Raw genomic sequence first — 16,852 nt, forward strand, 5'->3', positions numbered from 1 at the left:
ATGGCTAGACAGGAGGAACGAATGCGAAGCAGGGATTGTGACACGTTTCATAAAACTACGATATAGGAGACTTATGCACATAGTGGGAGTTTGAGAATGGGTCCAGTTTGGTCTAGTGTTAAAACACCAGGCTAGAGTTATAGTCCCGGATTTTGCATGAAAGCTAGATGATCTTGGATCGGTTACTCAGTTCAACTCATCTCACAGGGTATTTGTTGTAAGGAAAATAGAAGGAGAAAGGAGTATTACGTATTTATTTTATTTATTTGTCAACAAAAACAAGGAAACAAGTATGAAAACACATGAAAAATGGCGCAAATAAATGGATATAAATAAGCAAAATAAAGCCATAAACACATTTAAAAAGTACATATAAATAGGAACGGTAGGACAGGGATGGTAGGCACTCTGGAACGCTTATGCACGCCCTCTTAGGGACCTCTTAAGAAATGTGTAAGATGCACAGTAGACAGTTTAAGGTAAAAGCTATGGGGGTTAGAGGAACTAACAACAGGATCAGCTAGTGTGTTCCACATATTTACTACTCTACTGCTGAAATCATTTTTCCTGCAATCAAGATTAGAACAGATTACATTTAGTTTGCATCTATTGATAGCCCTTATGTTATTGCAGTTGAAGTAAAAGTAGTCATTAGCAGGTAGGACATTGTGGCAGAATATCTTGTGCACTAAGCTCAGATCGGAACATAGACGGCATAGCTCAAGGTTATCCAGGCCTAAAATTTCAAGCCTGATGGTATAAGAAATTTTATGAGCAGGGGAGTTGAGTACTCTTCTTGTAAAATGCCTCTGGACCCTCTCTAATGTTTTAGCGTTCAAAATGCAGTGTGGGTTCCAGGCAGGTGGGCAGTATTCAAGTATAGGGCTGACAAAGGTTTTGTATGCCTAGTTAGTAGCATAGCATTACCAGAGAGAAAACTACATAAAATAAGGTTGACAACTCTGAATGCCTTTTTGGCAATGATGTTACAGTGAGCTCTGGGGCTTACATCTTTTAAAAGGAGTACTCCTAGGTCTTTGACAGAGTGTGGGTCATCTTTTAGATCATTTCTGCCCAGCTTGTATTTGATGTTCTGATTTTTATTGCCAATGTGTAGGACTGAGCATTTGTTAGCAGAGATTGGAATTGCCCATTGTTTGACTATTCAGATACATAATCTAGGTCGTTTTGTAGAGCAGCAGAATTGCCTGTGGTATTAAATAGTTTTACATCTTTGGCAAAGAGCACACAGCTGTTTATAATACAATCACAAAGGTTATTTATGTAAGGTAGAAAGAGTGTTGGTCCTAGAATGCTACCTTGGGGAACACCACTGGTCAGGGTTAGATATAGTGTGTCCAATTTTGACTACTTGTTGCCTGTTTGATAGGAATGCAGCTATCCACTTGTGCAAAGATCCAGAAATGCCATAAGAACTTAGTTTTAACAGAAGTTTGTCATGTAGCAGTGAATCAAAGGTTTTGCAGAAGTCTATGTAGATTGCGTCTATTGCTTTATTCTGGTAGAGTTGAGAGGTCCAAATGTTTTTACATGAGTTGCAGATTACAGGATAATTTTTTCTGAAACCAAATTGCTAATTAGAGAGTAGGTTGTTTGTCTCTTAAGTGGAGGGTGATGGATTGGTTTATGATGGATTCCATGACTTTACGTATGTTCACCACCTTGAGAAATTTATAATAATAATAAATAGGGAGAAGAGAACGAGGGATGGTTAACCTCAAATTGTGGGTGAACATCCTATAGAGATGTAATTAAGACATGGATTTTTCTTCAGATTTAAGACAAAAACAGATGATAGAGAGCCATGAAACACACTTCCCAAAACTATGCCTTTTCTATTGGCAAATATGGGTTGCTTACTTGCTCAGTTTGAGCAAATTTATATCAATAAATTGTGATTTTCAATTAACATAAAAGCAAGAATTAAGCATAAGTAATGAATTTTACTTGCAGGAAAATTTAACATTTCACTATCTTTGAGTTAGAATTTATTTCATTTATGTCTTACACTGAATATTCTGCTCTGTTGCCTAAGTAGATATCAAATTAATAGCACTAAAAAAGTATGAGGGTTGCATAGAGCAGAGGTCCTCAAGCACTTTGGTCTCAGAAACTTTTTGGTCTTAAAAATCAGGATCCCATGGAGCTTTGTTTAGGTGGATTGTATCTATTGATAATTTATGAATTAAAACTTAGACATTTAAAAATATTTATTTGTCCTCATAGACCCCATGAAAGACTCTCTGAACTTCCAGGAGTTTGCAGACTAAACTTTGTAAACCATTGGTAGAGAAAAACTAATCATCACAAAATGGGCATCAAACTGTCCATTTTAATTCCAAGGACCAATTATTATATTGATTTCACAGCCTTCCCATTTTTTAATCTTCCAGGAATGCTGGAGTACAATTTCCATGTTTTCCAATCAGCAAGTAAATTGTTTGCATTGACAAGGAATTGGAAGAATCATAATCTGCCACATTTCAAGAGAAGAGTTAAATTTCATTCTCTTTTCCTTTCTTTAATTTGAGTTGATCAACTGTATTTATTTGGCATAAAGATGCTTCACTAATTTTAAGATACTGAACAGCAAAAGAAAAACAAGTCAAACTTTCAAAAATATAAAAAAATGGGTTGATATTTTTATAATCAATTTAAGTCATATTTCAAGATTCCTCAAATTGAGTTCTTTGCTACCCACATCCATACACTAACTAATACATGTAAAAAATAATGTTAAAAGAACCGCTGTCACTCTAAGAAATCAATCTTCTCTGATTTTTTTTTATGGGGAAACAATCCACAATGCCAAATTCTAAGTTTTTAAACAAAGTTGTATTGTATTGTATTGTTGTATTGTAATGCGCTCTACATGGGGCTGCCCTTGAAGAGTGTACGAAGACTCCAGTTAGTCCAGAACGCAGCCGCGCGAGCGATAGTGGGTGCATCAAGGTACACCCACGTTACACCTATCCTCCGCAAACTGCACTGGCTACCCATTAGTCTCCGAATCCGCTTCAAGGTGCTGGTCGCTACCTATAAAGCCCTACATGGCATCGGACCTGGGTACCTGAGAGACCGCCTCCTGCCGATTACCTCTCTCAGACCAATCAGATCTCACAGGTTAGGTCTCCTCCGGATTCTATCTGCCAGCCAATGTCGGCTGGCGACTCCCCGGGGGAGAGCCTTTTCTGTTGCAGCTCCGGCCCTCTGGAATGAGCTCCCTGTCAAGATCCGGACCCTTACTACACTCCCGGCCTTCCGCAAAGCCACTACGTCCTGGCTGTTCCAGCAGGCCAAGGGGTCTGAGAAACATCTACCTCCACGGAAATTGTGAAAGTTGGCTTTGTTTTAATATGTTGTCTTTGTCTACTTTCCCCCTTTCCCTTGTCTTTTGTGAGCCGCCCGGAGTCCTCGGGGAGTGGGCGGCATACAAGACAAATAAATAATAAATAAAAGTTAAAGCCATTCCACAGCATCAGATGGGAATAAATATCACAAAATATTCCATATGGTACCCATTTGGGTTAATAAATGCATAAGCAGTAAATGAAAATTAAGGCCACCCACAGAAAGTAAAATGCAAAATCATGTAATAATTAATACTGTACACATTCCAGATCAATTCTGTAAATTACTTATTCGTTGGAAAAAATATTTGCTATTTCCTGATACTACCCCAAATGAAATTATCTGATGGAACTATTCAAAATAAATGATAAAATTTCCAAAGACTCTGTATTTCTTCTTCCAATAAACAGATAAGAAAAGGAATTCAAAATGCTTCCAAGGAAGGCATCTGCATATTGATTTATCTTACAAAAGCCAAAGAAAAGTCATGTAGTTAAGGATCAATGTCCACCACATATGATTTAGGTTACTTTTTGTGGTAAACCAGAGGAGGAAAACCATCTTAAAAGTTCTAGGAATTTTCAGAACATCTGTTCAAGATCTGAGAAACTCAGAGGCAATCAACTCTCTGTCCTCAGGATTTCAAAACAAAGTCATAGGAATCTTTAAAAAAAAAAAAGTTACAGAGAAGGTTGTAAATCTACTAAATTTATTATCCCAGCAAACTCTGGGTTCATTGAACTTGGTGTGCACACCAATTAACATGCAAGACAGAAATATCTTTAAAAGCTTTATTCTGCAGAAGAGGGCACTTGTGATTTAAGTTTTCAAAGGATTTGTTCTAAGGCAGTGGATTTTAAAAGGTTATAATCAGAAATATCATTAACAATTACAGTTTCATTGGCAAACATAGTTAAAATACATTCCAAAAGTGGTTGGCACCATTGGTCAAAAAGTGGACACTGTTGTTGCTATGGAAATATGAACTTGTGGCTGGACAGCCCATCCATTGCTAGCACAGGTAATGCCTGCCTCATTTCATTCTAAGGAAAATTTCTAAGGCTTTCTACAGTTCAAACATGTATTACTTGTAACTTTCTTTTGATAAGATATGCTGTTTTCATAACAGTTGCTTTATTTTATATTCCTCTCTCCATTCCATCTAATTCAGAAGATCTCTAGAGCCCAGATACAAACCATACTAATGGAAGACTTAGCTAGACTTGGAGCTGTTGCAAATAATATCCTTCCTGATGAGGAAAGGGTGAAAAAGAGTTTAAATAACCCAAATAAATTGTCCACATAAATAATGGAAAGGAATTTTTAAACATGGCTAAAGCACATAAATGAGAAAGTTCTTTAAATGATTGTATTGTTGGCTGAAAATGTTTAATTGCCTCCTAAGCCTCATTTCCCCCCCTGCTATATAAGACAATTTAGTATCAACATCTTGCTTTTTATGTAATGGCAACTTGATACTGCAGCCATATTTATAATTAGCAGTCTTTGCTGAAATGAAATGTGTTTTTGTTTGCTTCAATGTACTAATTAGTGACTTCTTAGCGAATGCAAATAAATTGTTCTGAATTCCAGCAAGACAAAAAAAAAATCAAATATTAATTCTGTATACATTCTATGTCCTGTTGCTCTCAATAAGTGCTATAAAGCAAGTCTAAATTCCTATTAGCTATGAGAGAGAAGTAACAGATATAGGTCATAGGTTCCCCTCCAATTAAAAGATGTTCCCCTCCAATTAAAAATGAATGTATTGAATCACAATGGCAGAAACAATATAGATATTGTTTTTGCAGTTTAGGACTAATATAGTCCTAAATTCTAGGGCTTTCAGACCTTTGCAGGATATATGATGGAATGGAGAAAAGTCCACATGGAAATGTGGGGCTGATAGTTTTGAAAAATCAACCTCACTGCCACCTTTTTTTCAGTAACTAAATAACTCCCACCCCCCCCCACCAATCTTCCACACTTCCTGGAATTTTGTGAAACAAGGGTGTTAGTCCAGGCCATCTTTATTTGGAGGTCCAGTTGACACTTAAATGGAAAAATGATTTATATCCAAGAATATCCCGTCTTCCTGTGGTTTTCCCTGTCCCGGGGCTCCCATAAGAATATTAGTGTAGATAATAATTGGAGAGGAAATAATGTAGAATATAAAGTCTTTTCAAAATATATTGACTCTAACTCTATATGCTGCAAATTTGAAATAATTAAATTGAGCTTTAGTTCTAGTTCATAGATGACACAGAAATAAAGGAAAATTAAAAGCTAGAGTCGCTTCATGTACCATCAGGGCCATCAATTACTGTAATTTAAAAACCTCATGAAAGCACGTTTTGTCTTTCAAAACCCTCCAAAATGATTCATAACCTTGGTCTTTATGGCAGGGCCTAAACATACATAAACCCCATAGCATGGACAGAGATCATTGAAAATAAAATCAGATCTGAATATTCAGCTGCATGTACACGCACAAAAAATAATCTAAAGTAAGTGAAGCACACTAAAAGTTGAGGGCATCATCTTGAATTCTTACAAGAAATTTGACTGATGGTGGTTTTTTGGGGCAAAAATCCTGGAAATGTTCAGAGAGCCTACAACAACTTTTCACTTAAAATTCATCTCAAAGAAGGATAAGGGACAAGCTGCTGACCATATGGATATTTCTGAGAGAGAAAGAGCAAGCTCTAGTTTCTTGATAGAGACTGGAGTGCAGGCAGCAGGCAGAGAGCCTGCTTGATTACACGCACATAAACAGTAGTTCCGTACATAATCTTTCTAAATTTTACAATTATAAAAAGACATGATTTTTCCAACATTAATGATCAAATTCATTCATTCTACATTGTCATGAGATAGTTTGTTTAGTTTTGACTTTGCATTTCTTATGACCCCTGTCACTGTGATTAGTAATTCACTCTCCACATATAGTTTATGCAAATCATGGTTAAATAAAGCATGGCTTAGCACATCGCACCAAGCATCAGATAAGCAAGAGGCATCAATATTAACATTGGAAGCCATCACACAAAGATGGAAGTGCCAGGATTGAAATGTAAATCAAATTCAAGAAAATAAATGTGTAAGCCTTACATGCCTCAAGAAAACCTAGAGGCATGTAAGGCTTACATACTTCTTTCTCAGTGGATACTCTGCATGAATTAATCATTAGACACAATAAGGCACAGTACCTAGGGCCTAAGTACAGGTTAAGCTGCAGCAATTATTTTATTGTTCTTGCAGGACATTAAAAGTGTAATTCTTTGCCAACTCTTCTCTCTTGAGCACGTGGCATCACAATGGGTAAGCTTACTCTTTCTGTTGCATATGTCATTTATCCTCTGCAAAGAAGTCTACAATCCATCATCCAGCTGCCAAGAAATCATTTTGAGTTTGGAGTGTACATATTCCATCTGCCCCGGGCAAGGAAAAATCTTCCATTTAAAACCAGTTAGTTATTGTTGAACCAAGATATCCCTTAAATTAAAAACGCATATATACAAAGCATTTTGCAATCTTTATCTTATTTGTCCTCACAACATCCCTGTGAGGTAGGTTGCCCCTCCTTGAGAATTGCCTCACATTCATTCAAGGAGTGTAGGACTAAGGCAGGATTTGAACCCAAATCCCAACTTTGCTCTCAAAGTGGCAGACCCTGCTGCCTTTCTTCCAAGGCTTCTGACTTTGCTTCCAAGGACACATTCTATATTGATAACAGAGGGGGGGGAAAAAACCTCCCTTTTATCGACCCTGTAATCCCTTAATTCGGGATAGTCAGGATGGAGCAACTGGATGGAACTGAGCATTTACTGGCTGGATGCTCTTTTTGATGCCATGCAGAGTTCACAGCAGATATTTTTTCTTTCTTTATGCCCTAGGAGAGAAATATCTGCTGCTCCCTAGAATTGAACTCTCAAACTTTGAGAAATATCTTTAGATATATATATTTATATATATATATTTATTTATTTATGTATAAATATATACAGATACATACACACACACACAACTCTCCCAGATGTGATTAGTCCATTTTGCTGTTGGCTAGTATGTGCAGCTTTTCCCATAAGGCTGGGCACCTCCCAGATCTGGCAGGTAGGCAGCATTTTCATCCAAGTGTGACAAAGGCACTGTGTCTTCCTCGCTGACATGCCACTCAAATTCAGCCTTCAGAGTTGGACGCTGATTGTCAGGAAAAGCAAGGGAGAACAGCACCTCAGGCTCACAGACAAACTTGTACACATAACGCTCACCAGCCACCTATGTCACAGAAAGGAGAAAAACACAAGCACTACAGCAGCTGTTCTGTTTTTGGCAAAGCCTCCCCCCCCCCCATCGTACACAGATGTCCCCAGAAGTGACAAATGTCTTAGGTTGCTTCTTCGTTCAGCCTCTCTTCTGCCATTTCCCAGAAGCTTAATTTGGCTTCATAGCAAACCAGGTGTTTTTCCAAAAGTGTGGCATAAGTCCCAGGAAGAAAATACTGGAAATGCACATTTAAATTATGTGGTTTTTTTAACTTTAACTTTATGTCTGCATTTTAAAATTCATTTTACATGGCCTGTAAGCCATTCCAGTCAATGTTTTTCCCAATTCTGAGACTCTGATTAAAACAGAAGAAAAGCATATAAACTATTTATGTTCCTAAAATAACATATAAAGACTGTGAACACACAGTCAATTCAATCAAAATCAAAATATGCGTATATTGGAGGTTGGTAATCCAGTTGGCTTTATGCCTAGTATGTTGAAATACTAGGCATAAAGCCAACTGGATTATCACAGTCCAATCACACTTTCCCAACCCTAGGAAGAAAGCAATGGCAAACCAGTTCTGAAATCTCACCAGGAAAACTGTAGCAACTTTTACAGGCAGTTCTAAAAATCAACATTGATTCAAAGGTGTGTGTGTGCGCGCGCACACACACACACAAACAAACATTCAAAATATAATATAATATGGAGATCAAAGCTTTGCTGTCAGCATTTGTAACAATTAAAGAAACAATCAAGATGGGAAGATGCTCAACCAGGGTTTTTTAAAATGTAGGTTTATAACCCTCATGAAAAAGGTTTTTTAACGGAATAAAATCTAAGAGGATCAAGTGCTCAACAAATTTATTAAAACAAACACTCCAATATAAAAAAGGGCAATGCTTCATTATATCTTCCTGTACCCTTGAAACAATTATTCTGTTTTGATTGAGTCCCATTTCATGGTGCTGTATGAGACAGATCTCTTGACCTTCCTACATACTAAGACTTAGTCTTAGCCTGAGTATTACTAAAGTGTTAGAATTTTGCATTGCTGGTGGCCCTTCCCTTCAAATTTATGCCAATTTAGATTGTAAAATGTGCCATTCCCACTTTCTCTTGTATTTTTAATCCAATAACCAATGTTATTCTCTTGGCATAAAATATGTAGCCGTACCCAAAGTATTGAATAAAAACAATAAATAGATATTTAAATGAAGATCATATGTGTTCATAATGCCCCAACTAGAAATTATTAATGAGAGATTAACAATTTAACAATGAACAATTCTGGCAGTTCATTGACAGATGAGTGCCCACCTTCCCAAATTTAAATGGCATATGCCAAGATGCAAGCTCCAGACCAACCTTTTGCATAATGCCTTTTTCATAATAGTAACGAAGGGAACGACTCAACTTGTCATAATTCATAGCCGGACGATTCTTCTGAATGCCCCAAAGTCGTGCCACCTGCAGGACAAATTCAGAGTGAGATCACATTTACATTCAAAGAAATTTCTATTCACATTCTGGCAATTTCTCTTAAAAATCCAAATGACAATTGCTAGACAATTCTGCACACATTTCTTCCAGTATATCCACTTTTATATACTTTCCCCAATATTAGCACTTTTATCTGTGGAGATTCTCAATTATCCAGGTCAGGTTGTCCCGAAGGTGGTTTTTTTTTTTTAAAAGGCAGCTGGATTTTCTTGGTATTTTCTTTGAAAACATTTCACTTCTCACCCAAGAAGCTTCTAGAAGCAAAAGGTTTTCAAAGAAAGTCCAGTAGCCTTTTAGAGGGAAAAAAAACTTTGAAATTATCAGTTTTCATAAATAAACTTCTCCAATATAAGATTTTTTTGGCTCTGTACTTTGAACTCATATACTGTATAGCTGTGATGGCGAACCTATGGCATGCATGCCAAAGGTGACACGTGGAACCATATTTGCTGGCGCGCCGGCCGTCAGCTCCAGAGCGCATGTGCATGCCAGCCAGCTGATTTTTCACCCTTCCGGAGGGCTGGGGGAGGCTATTTTTGTCCTTCCCAGCTTCAGGAAAGCCTACAGAGGCTGGGAAGAGTGAAAAATGGTCCCAATGGCCCAACCAGAAGTCTGGATCCGTTTCCGGCTTCCACAGGGCATTCAGGAGCTGGGGGAAGCCATTTTCATTCTCCCCAGGCTTCAGGAAAGCCTCCAGAGCCTGGGGAGGGGTTGCATGCACATTCACGGGGGTGGGGGAGAGAGAAAAAGGTTTGCCATCACTGTTGTATAGGCTTGAGCTGCAACTGAAGTAGCAACCTGAGGAAACTTAACATTAGTTTACAACTGGCTTCATGTTTGCGCAGAACATTTGCATTAAAGAGTTAAGTAAACAAATCTACTTTTTAGTTCAGAACACCCTCCTCTTTCTAACAACTGCATTTTTGTTGGGTTCTGAAGTTGATTTTGTTCAATTAGAAAGTTTAGATATGTGCAACCTTTTCTGAGCCTAAAGCCCATATGTGGCTATTGAGCTGATATTGCAAATAAACCTGTACTCTTTTTCCATCACAGTATAGTTTGACAATTTTAGAAGGACAGTGCCTGCCACGCTCAATATTCCAAGATCAGATATGGCTTTAACTAGGTTCCTGTAATCCACAATCAATGAAGTGCAATATAAAATAGTTTTCAATTTAAAAAAAGTAACAGAAAATCTGACCTCTTCTGGTTCAATGAGTTTGAATTCCATTCCTCGACCTGTCCAGGCAATAAAATGGGAATTGCTTGGATCATCCAGCAAAGCCACCAGGAACTGCCAAAGCTGCAGCGACCCACGCCGTTGATAAGGTGGGCCCTCACGGTATCCTTCTTGCTTAATATCCCCTATTAAGTGCAACATATACAGTACAATAAAAAGGAAGGAAGAAATTGATTTTTAAAAACCCCTGCATTTTCTGGCGAAAATTCACAAGGAGGACCAATGACATATCCTGAAATCAAACTTCTACATTTTGCTTCTCCTACAGGCAAAAAAACAAAGGGACTCTATTGAACCTACCAGATTTCTCCAGCCTTTTGCTCTCCAGGAATACTGAGATGACAATTCCCAGTGTTCCTAACAAACCTGGCCAGAGAATGGTTAGAATGGCAGTTGGACTTACCTGAACTGCATGTTTCGAGGAAAGGTGTGGGAGGAGTAACCATGGGTATTAACCAAGCCTTCTTGCCTATTGGAGACTGAGGTAGTCTTTTGAAGCCACACCTCCTGCTCTCCTCTGGCTACCCAGATTAACCGATGGATTGTAACAGCGTCTGAAAGGAAGGATAAAGAAGAACAGCCAACACCAATCCTTCCTAACCATTAGCTTGAATCTGGACTTGCTCAGGCCCCCCGGCGCGGGGCGCCCTAACAGGAGGGAAGTGACTCCTCCCACACCTTTCCTCGAAACATGCAGTTCAGGTAAGTCCAACTGCCAGTTTCCGAAGAGAAGGTGTGGGAGGAGTAACCATGGGACATACCAAAGCTAGATGTCCTGGGAGGGATTGGATGGGCCTGAGCCCTCTTGAGAGTCCAGGACTTCCTGCAGAACCCTCCTGCCAAATGAGGCCTCCGCAGAGGCATAGGCGTCTAATCTGTAATGCTTAATGAAGGGAGATGGAGAGGCCCAGGCGGCCACTCGGCATATCTCCTCTATGGGTGCTTGGGTGGACCAGGCAGCTGAGGTGGCTGCACTTCTAGTGGAGTGCACTGTGATACCCTCCGGGACCTGGAGACCCCAAGCCTCATAGGCCTGAGAGATGGCCGCTCTAATCCATCTGCTGATGGTGGCCGGGGAGACCTTGGCTCCTCGGGAGGATGGTTAGAAGGACACGAAGAAGGCCTCTGAATGCCTAAAGGACGCCGTGCGCTTCAGGTAAATGTGCAAGAGCCAAGGTGGCGCAGTGGTTAAATGCAGCACTGCAGGCTACTGCTAGATCAGCAGGTCAGCGGTTCAAATCTCACCGGCTCAGGGTTGACTCAGCCTTCCATCCTTCCGAGGTGGGTAAAATGAGGACCCAGATTGTTGGGGGCAATATGCTGACTCTCTGTAAACCGCTTAGAGAGGCCTGAAAGGCCTATGAAGCGGTATATAAGTCTACTGCTATTGCAGTGCTCTTCTGACGTCCAACTTGTGCCAGGATTTCTCCCTCTCCCTGGAAGGATGGAGACAGAAATCCGGTAGAATGAACTCTAACGCTCTGTGGAAGGGGGAGTTGACCTTGGGCATGAAGGAAGGGTCAAGTCTGAGGATGACCCTGTTATCTAGGAAGGTGCAGAGGTCCGCTCTGCTGGAGAGACCGTTGATCTCAGAGACTCTTCTGGCTGAAGTGATGGCAACCAGAAAGACGACCTTAAGGGTCAGTAGCTGAAGGGAAACCTCCCTCAAGGGTTCGAACGGTGCCTCCGTCAGGGCCTGGAGGACCGTGGGCAGATCCCAGGTGGGGAATCGATGGACCACTGAGGGTTTCAGATTCGCCGCCCCTTTGAGGAACCGTTTAAGTACCGGATGTTGGGACAAGGGAGGAGCATTCACCACCACCCCGAACCATAGAAAGAGCAGAGACCTGACATCTAAGAGTACTGGTGGCCAGGCCCTTCTGATGTCCCTCCTGGAGGAAGTCCAGGACTTGAGGAACCAAGGCCGCCGTTGGGCAGAGGCCTTTACCCCGGCACCAGTCTGAGAATGCCACCCAGGAGGCGTTGTAGATACGGGGGTGGACTGCCTCCTGGATGCCTCTACCACCTTGATGACCTCTTTGGAAAACTGAGCCTGCCTTAGTTGTTCCCGCTCAATCGCCAGATGGTCAGATGAAGCCACTCCGGGTCCGGGTGCTCTAGGGACCCCTGGTGTAGTGCCACCTCCCCCGCTGGGATTCTCCAGTGAGGGGCTGTGGACAGATCCACTAGATCTGCCAGCCAGGGGCGGCGCGGCCAAAAGGGATCCACCATTATCACCTCTGCTCTCTCCACTACCACCCTCCTCAGGACCCCAGGGATGAGGGGAAGGGGGGAAAGTGTAGAGAAGACCTGGTGGCCAACTGCACCGAAGAGCATCCGTGTCCATGGCTCCTGCGGTCGGAAACCTCGAAACGAACTCTGGCAGCTGGGCGTTCTGCGGGGTCGCGAACAGGTCCACCGTCGGATGACCGAACCTCTTGCAGATCTGGCGGAAGATCGAGGGGTGGAGCTGCCACTCTCCATTGTCGATCGTCTCTCTGCTGAGCCAGTCTGCCTGATGGTGCTCTGTTCCGGAGATGTGTTCCGCTCTGATGGACGGCAGGTGCTTCTCTGCCCAGTTTCCCAGCCACAGCGCCTCGTCACGAAGAGCCTTGGAGTGGGTGCCACCCTGTCTGTTCACGTGGGCCTTGGCCGCTACCTTGTCTGTCAGGACTAGGATGTGCTGTCCACTCACCATGCTCTTGAAGTGCCGAAGAGCCAGGTGGATAGCTCTGAGCTCCAACCAGTTGATGTTGTGTTTCAGATCTGCTGGAGTCCATCAGCCCTGGGCGATCTGGTTCTCCAGGTGGACCCCCCAGCTGAAGAGACTTGCGTCGGTGGTGAGCGTCATCCTTGCTGGTTCTCTGAAGAGGCAGCCTCTGTTCAGAGCTGGAGACAGCCACCAGCGGAAGGATAGTAGCACCTGGGGTGACACCCAGATCCTGAAGGTAGCGTCACTCGTCCCGGCTTTCTGATGGGGCAGCAGGAACCACTGGAGCTCCCTGGCGTGTAGTCAGGCCCACGGCACAATCCCTATGCACGAGATGAACTTCCCCAGGAGCCTGGAAAGAAGAACTACAGGGACAGAGCGTGACTTGTGAGCCTCGTGGATCATCTTAACGATGCTGTCCTTGTGATCCTGGGAGAGAAAAACCTCCCCAGCCACTGAGTCGATGATGGACCCTAGGTGAAGGAGCCTGGTGGAGGGCACGAGGTGGCTCTTCTCCAGGTTAATGGAGAAACCCAGGGATCTGAGTGCCGATGGTAGTACCCAAGTCCCTTGCAGCCAAGTCAGAAGACCTGGCTAAGATGAGGATGTCGTCTAGGTAGCAGAACAAACGGACTGGGAGGGAGCGTAGGTGACCTGCTGCTGCTGCAAGCACCTTGGTGAATGTCCTGGGAGCTGAGGCCAACCCAAAGGGCAGAGCTCTGTATTGAAAATGATTCCCCTCGTGGGAGAACCTCAGGAATTTACGGTGTTCCGGGGGCGATCCTGATATGGAGGTATGGCTCTGTGAGGTCGATGGATGCCAGAAAGTCGCCTGGCCAGATGCCCTCCAGGATGGATTTCAGGGAGGCCATGTTAAATTTGCGGTATACCACCCTGGAATTGAGTAGTTTAAGGATGGCTCTCCATCCCCCCAAGCTTTTAGGGACTAGAAAGAGGTTTGAGTAAAACCCTGAGCCCTTCCCCCCCTCTGGGACCCTCTCGATGGCCCTGATGTCTAATAGGTGCTTAATGGCCTTGGCCTTAAGGGCCCTCTTGGTCGGGTCTGTGGAGGTGAAGGTGCGGAACCTACTGGGGGGGAGGGAGCGGAACTCCACGTGTAGCCCGAGCCTTACCATCTGGAGTACCCACTCATCCAATGTGATACGATCCCAGGCATCCACAAACATGGAGAGGCGACCGCCGACGGGGTGATCCGGGGTCGGATCACTTGAATGCGGAAGGGGCGACCGCCTCCTCCTCGAAAGGGCCATTTGCCCTGTTGTTGGCCCCTGAACCTGTTCTGGAATTGTCTATCCCCCTGCCTGTGGAACCTGGGGTTTGGTACCTCTGGTTCTGGCTGTCTCTGTCGGGTGGTCTGTAGGAGGTCCTCCTAGGGTATGGCGCGTGGCGGAAGTCCGAACGTTTGGTTGTTGATGGGAGAACCTTCCGCTTGTTTTTATCCTCTACGAGGAGGGGATCCAGCGCCGTCCCAAATAACTTTCCCCCGGTGTAGTCTGCGCCGGTTAGGTGCCACTTCATCCGGGATTCCGCCTGCCAGTGGCATAGCCAGAGCAGGCGCCTAAAAGCAACTGAGGAAGACATAGCCCGCGAGGCATACTTTACCACGTCCAAGGTGGCGGCTGCTGAGAATTGCGTTGCTGCCAGCATCTTGGAAATGTCCTATAGGAGTCAAACCTCTGATGCTGGAATCCTGTCCCTCAGTTGCTCCAACCACAGGACCATGGACCTGTTAAAGAAAGAAGCAGAGGCGGCCGCCTTGATGGCCCAGGTGATAGCCTGGAACGTCTTTTTTTTTAATGTAAATGTGTTTTTATTTTCCATTTTCATAGTCACATATATACTGTGCATAACCGGGGCCATATAACATTAAACAATAAACATAGCCATTCCTCTTATCAGCAGTACCCCCCAAAATAAAAACCCAACTCTTCGACCCTCCATACACCCTTTCTTTCGCCCCCCTCCAACTTTCCATCTTCCCTCCATCATTCCCCTCCCCCTCTACCACTCCTCTCTCCCGATACACTCCCTTCCTTCCTTCTCCCCCTACCTCCAGTCCTCTCTCCCACCCTCTTTCTTCTATCCCTCTACTCCTCCCTTCAGTGTATTTCTACAATCTATTAATATATTCAGCTTGTCCTATTTTTACAGTGGAATTAAAGAGCAACAGTATACAAGTGCAGTCACGTTACCTTAAAATCCCCCTCCCTCCTAACACCCCCCCTCCCTTCCCCCCCCCGACTTCCCAGAGCCCGTAAATGGTATAGATTTTTAACAAACACAGTTTAAAATATATTAAGACAAAGGAAATAAAAAAAAGAAGTTAATAACATCTCTACATTGAACTCAGCTTCTCCCTGTTGCACTAGCTGTGAACAGTTTAGATTATTCCTAATCTTAAGCATAGGCTATCTGTAATTTCTTAGTCCCATATTTGTTTTGTATATAGTCAATCCATTTTTCCAGTCTCATTTATATCTCTCATTTGAATGGTCTTTAAGATATGCCGATATTTTCACCATCTCGGCTAGGTTTGTGACTTTCAATGTCCATTCTTGAGTTGTAGGCAAATCTTCCTTCTTCCAGTATTGTGGCACCAACAGTCTTGCTGCGGTTATTAGGTGCAGAACCAGGTACATATACGGACTTTACCGCTGTAAAGTCCATATATGTACGGACTTACATATACCTAGTAAAAATAACTGGGGAGTAAACTTTATCCTTCTTTTAAAGATATTTTGCATAATCCACCACATTTTTATCCAAAATGCCTTAACCTTTTGACAAGTCCACCATATATGAAAATATGTAGCATCGAGAGAACCACATCTCCAACATTTAGGCTGTACATTTGGATTCATAGAAGCCAGCTTTCTAGGATCTAAGTGCCATCTATAAAACATCTTATAAAAATTTTCTCTCAGGTTTTGTGCTTGTGTGAATTTTACATTTCTTACCCATATGCTTCCCCATATGTCCAACATTATTGGTTCTTCAATATTTTGAGCCCACTTTATCATACAATCTTTAACTAATTCTGTTTCTGAATCCATCTGTATTAGTACATTATATATCCTCTTTATATGCATTAAACTTTGATCTCTTATTTGTTTAAACAAATTATCCTCAACTTGGATAAAACCAGGTTTTTGGTCGATTTTCCACCTGGCCTGTAATTGGCCATACTGGAACCATGTTTGAACTACCTTCTCTTCTTTCAATACCTCTAAAGATTTTAGTTGTAGAACCCCCCTTTCGGAAGTGAGAAGTTGTCTGTAGGTGGTTCTATCCTGTTTTCGTGCTATATTCATATTTTCAATTGCATGTCTAGGAATTGCCCACATGGATAACTTGTCATTTAGTTTATATTGATATTTTTTCCAAACCCGCAGTAAAGCATTTCTTAAGATATGACTTTTAAAATTCTTATCCAATTTTTTGTTGAATAACAGGTAAGCATGCCAACCATATACCAGACCGTGTCCCTCGATATTCAGTATTCTATCGTTGGTTAAATGGGTCCAATCACTAATTGCGGATAGCACCACTGCATCATAATATAATTTTAGGTTAGGTAATTTCAAGCCTCCTCTCTCGCGTACATCTTGCATTATTTTCATCTTTACCCTCGACTTCTTTCCGGCCCATACAAATTTGTTGATACCCTTCTGCCATTCTAAAAGATTCGCATCTTTTTTAAGTATAGATAACATTCGAAAAAGAAAAAAAAATTT

General features: G+C 42.2%; 1 protein-coding gene across 1 annotated transcript in view; it reads right to left on the bottom strand.

The window, feature by feature from the left end:
* Positions 1 to 5,342: 5,342 nt before the first annotated feature.
* The window catches only part of ETV4 (ETS variant transcription factor 4), a 49,312-nt gene continuing 37,802 nt past the window's right edge, over positions 5,343 to 16,852 (bottom strand). The window contains exons 11-13 of the mRNA XM_087713631.1: positions 10,349 to 10,512; positions 9,013 to 9,114; positions 5,343 to 7,650 (exon numbers count right to left, since the gene is read on the bottom strand). Of these exons, the coding sequence (XP_087569757.1) occupies positions 7,435 to 7,650; positions 9,013 to 9,114; positions 10,349 to 10,512 (482 nt within the window). The 3' untranslated portion in view covers positions 5,343 to 7,434. The remainder of the gene's footprint in view (positions 7,651 to 9,012; positions 9,115 to 10,348; positions 10,513 to 16,852) is intronic.

Source organism: Thamnophis sirtalis, unplaced genomic scaffold, assembly GCF_051295495.1.
Source record: "Thamnophis sirtalis isolate CommonGarterSnake01/CBP01778 unplaced genomic scaffold, rThaSir2_p1.2 scaffold_4, whole genome shotgun sequence".
Taxonomy (NCBI): Eukaryota; Metazoa; Chordata; class Lepidosauria; order Squamata; family Natricidae; genus Thamnophis; species Thamnophis sirtalis.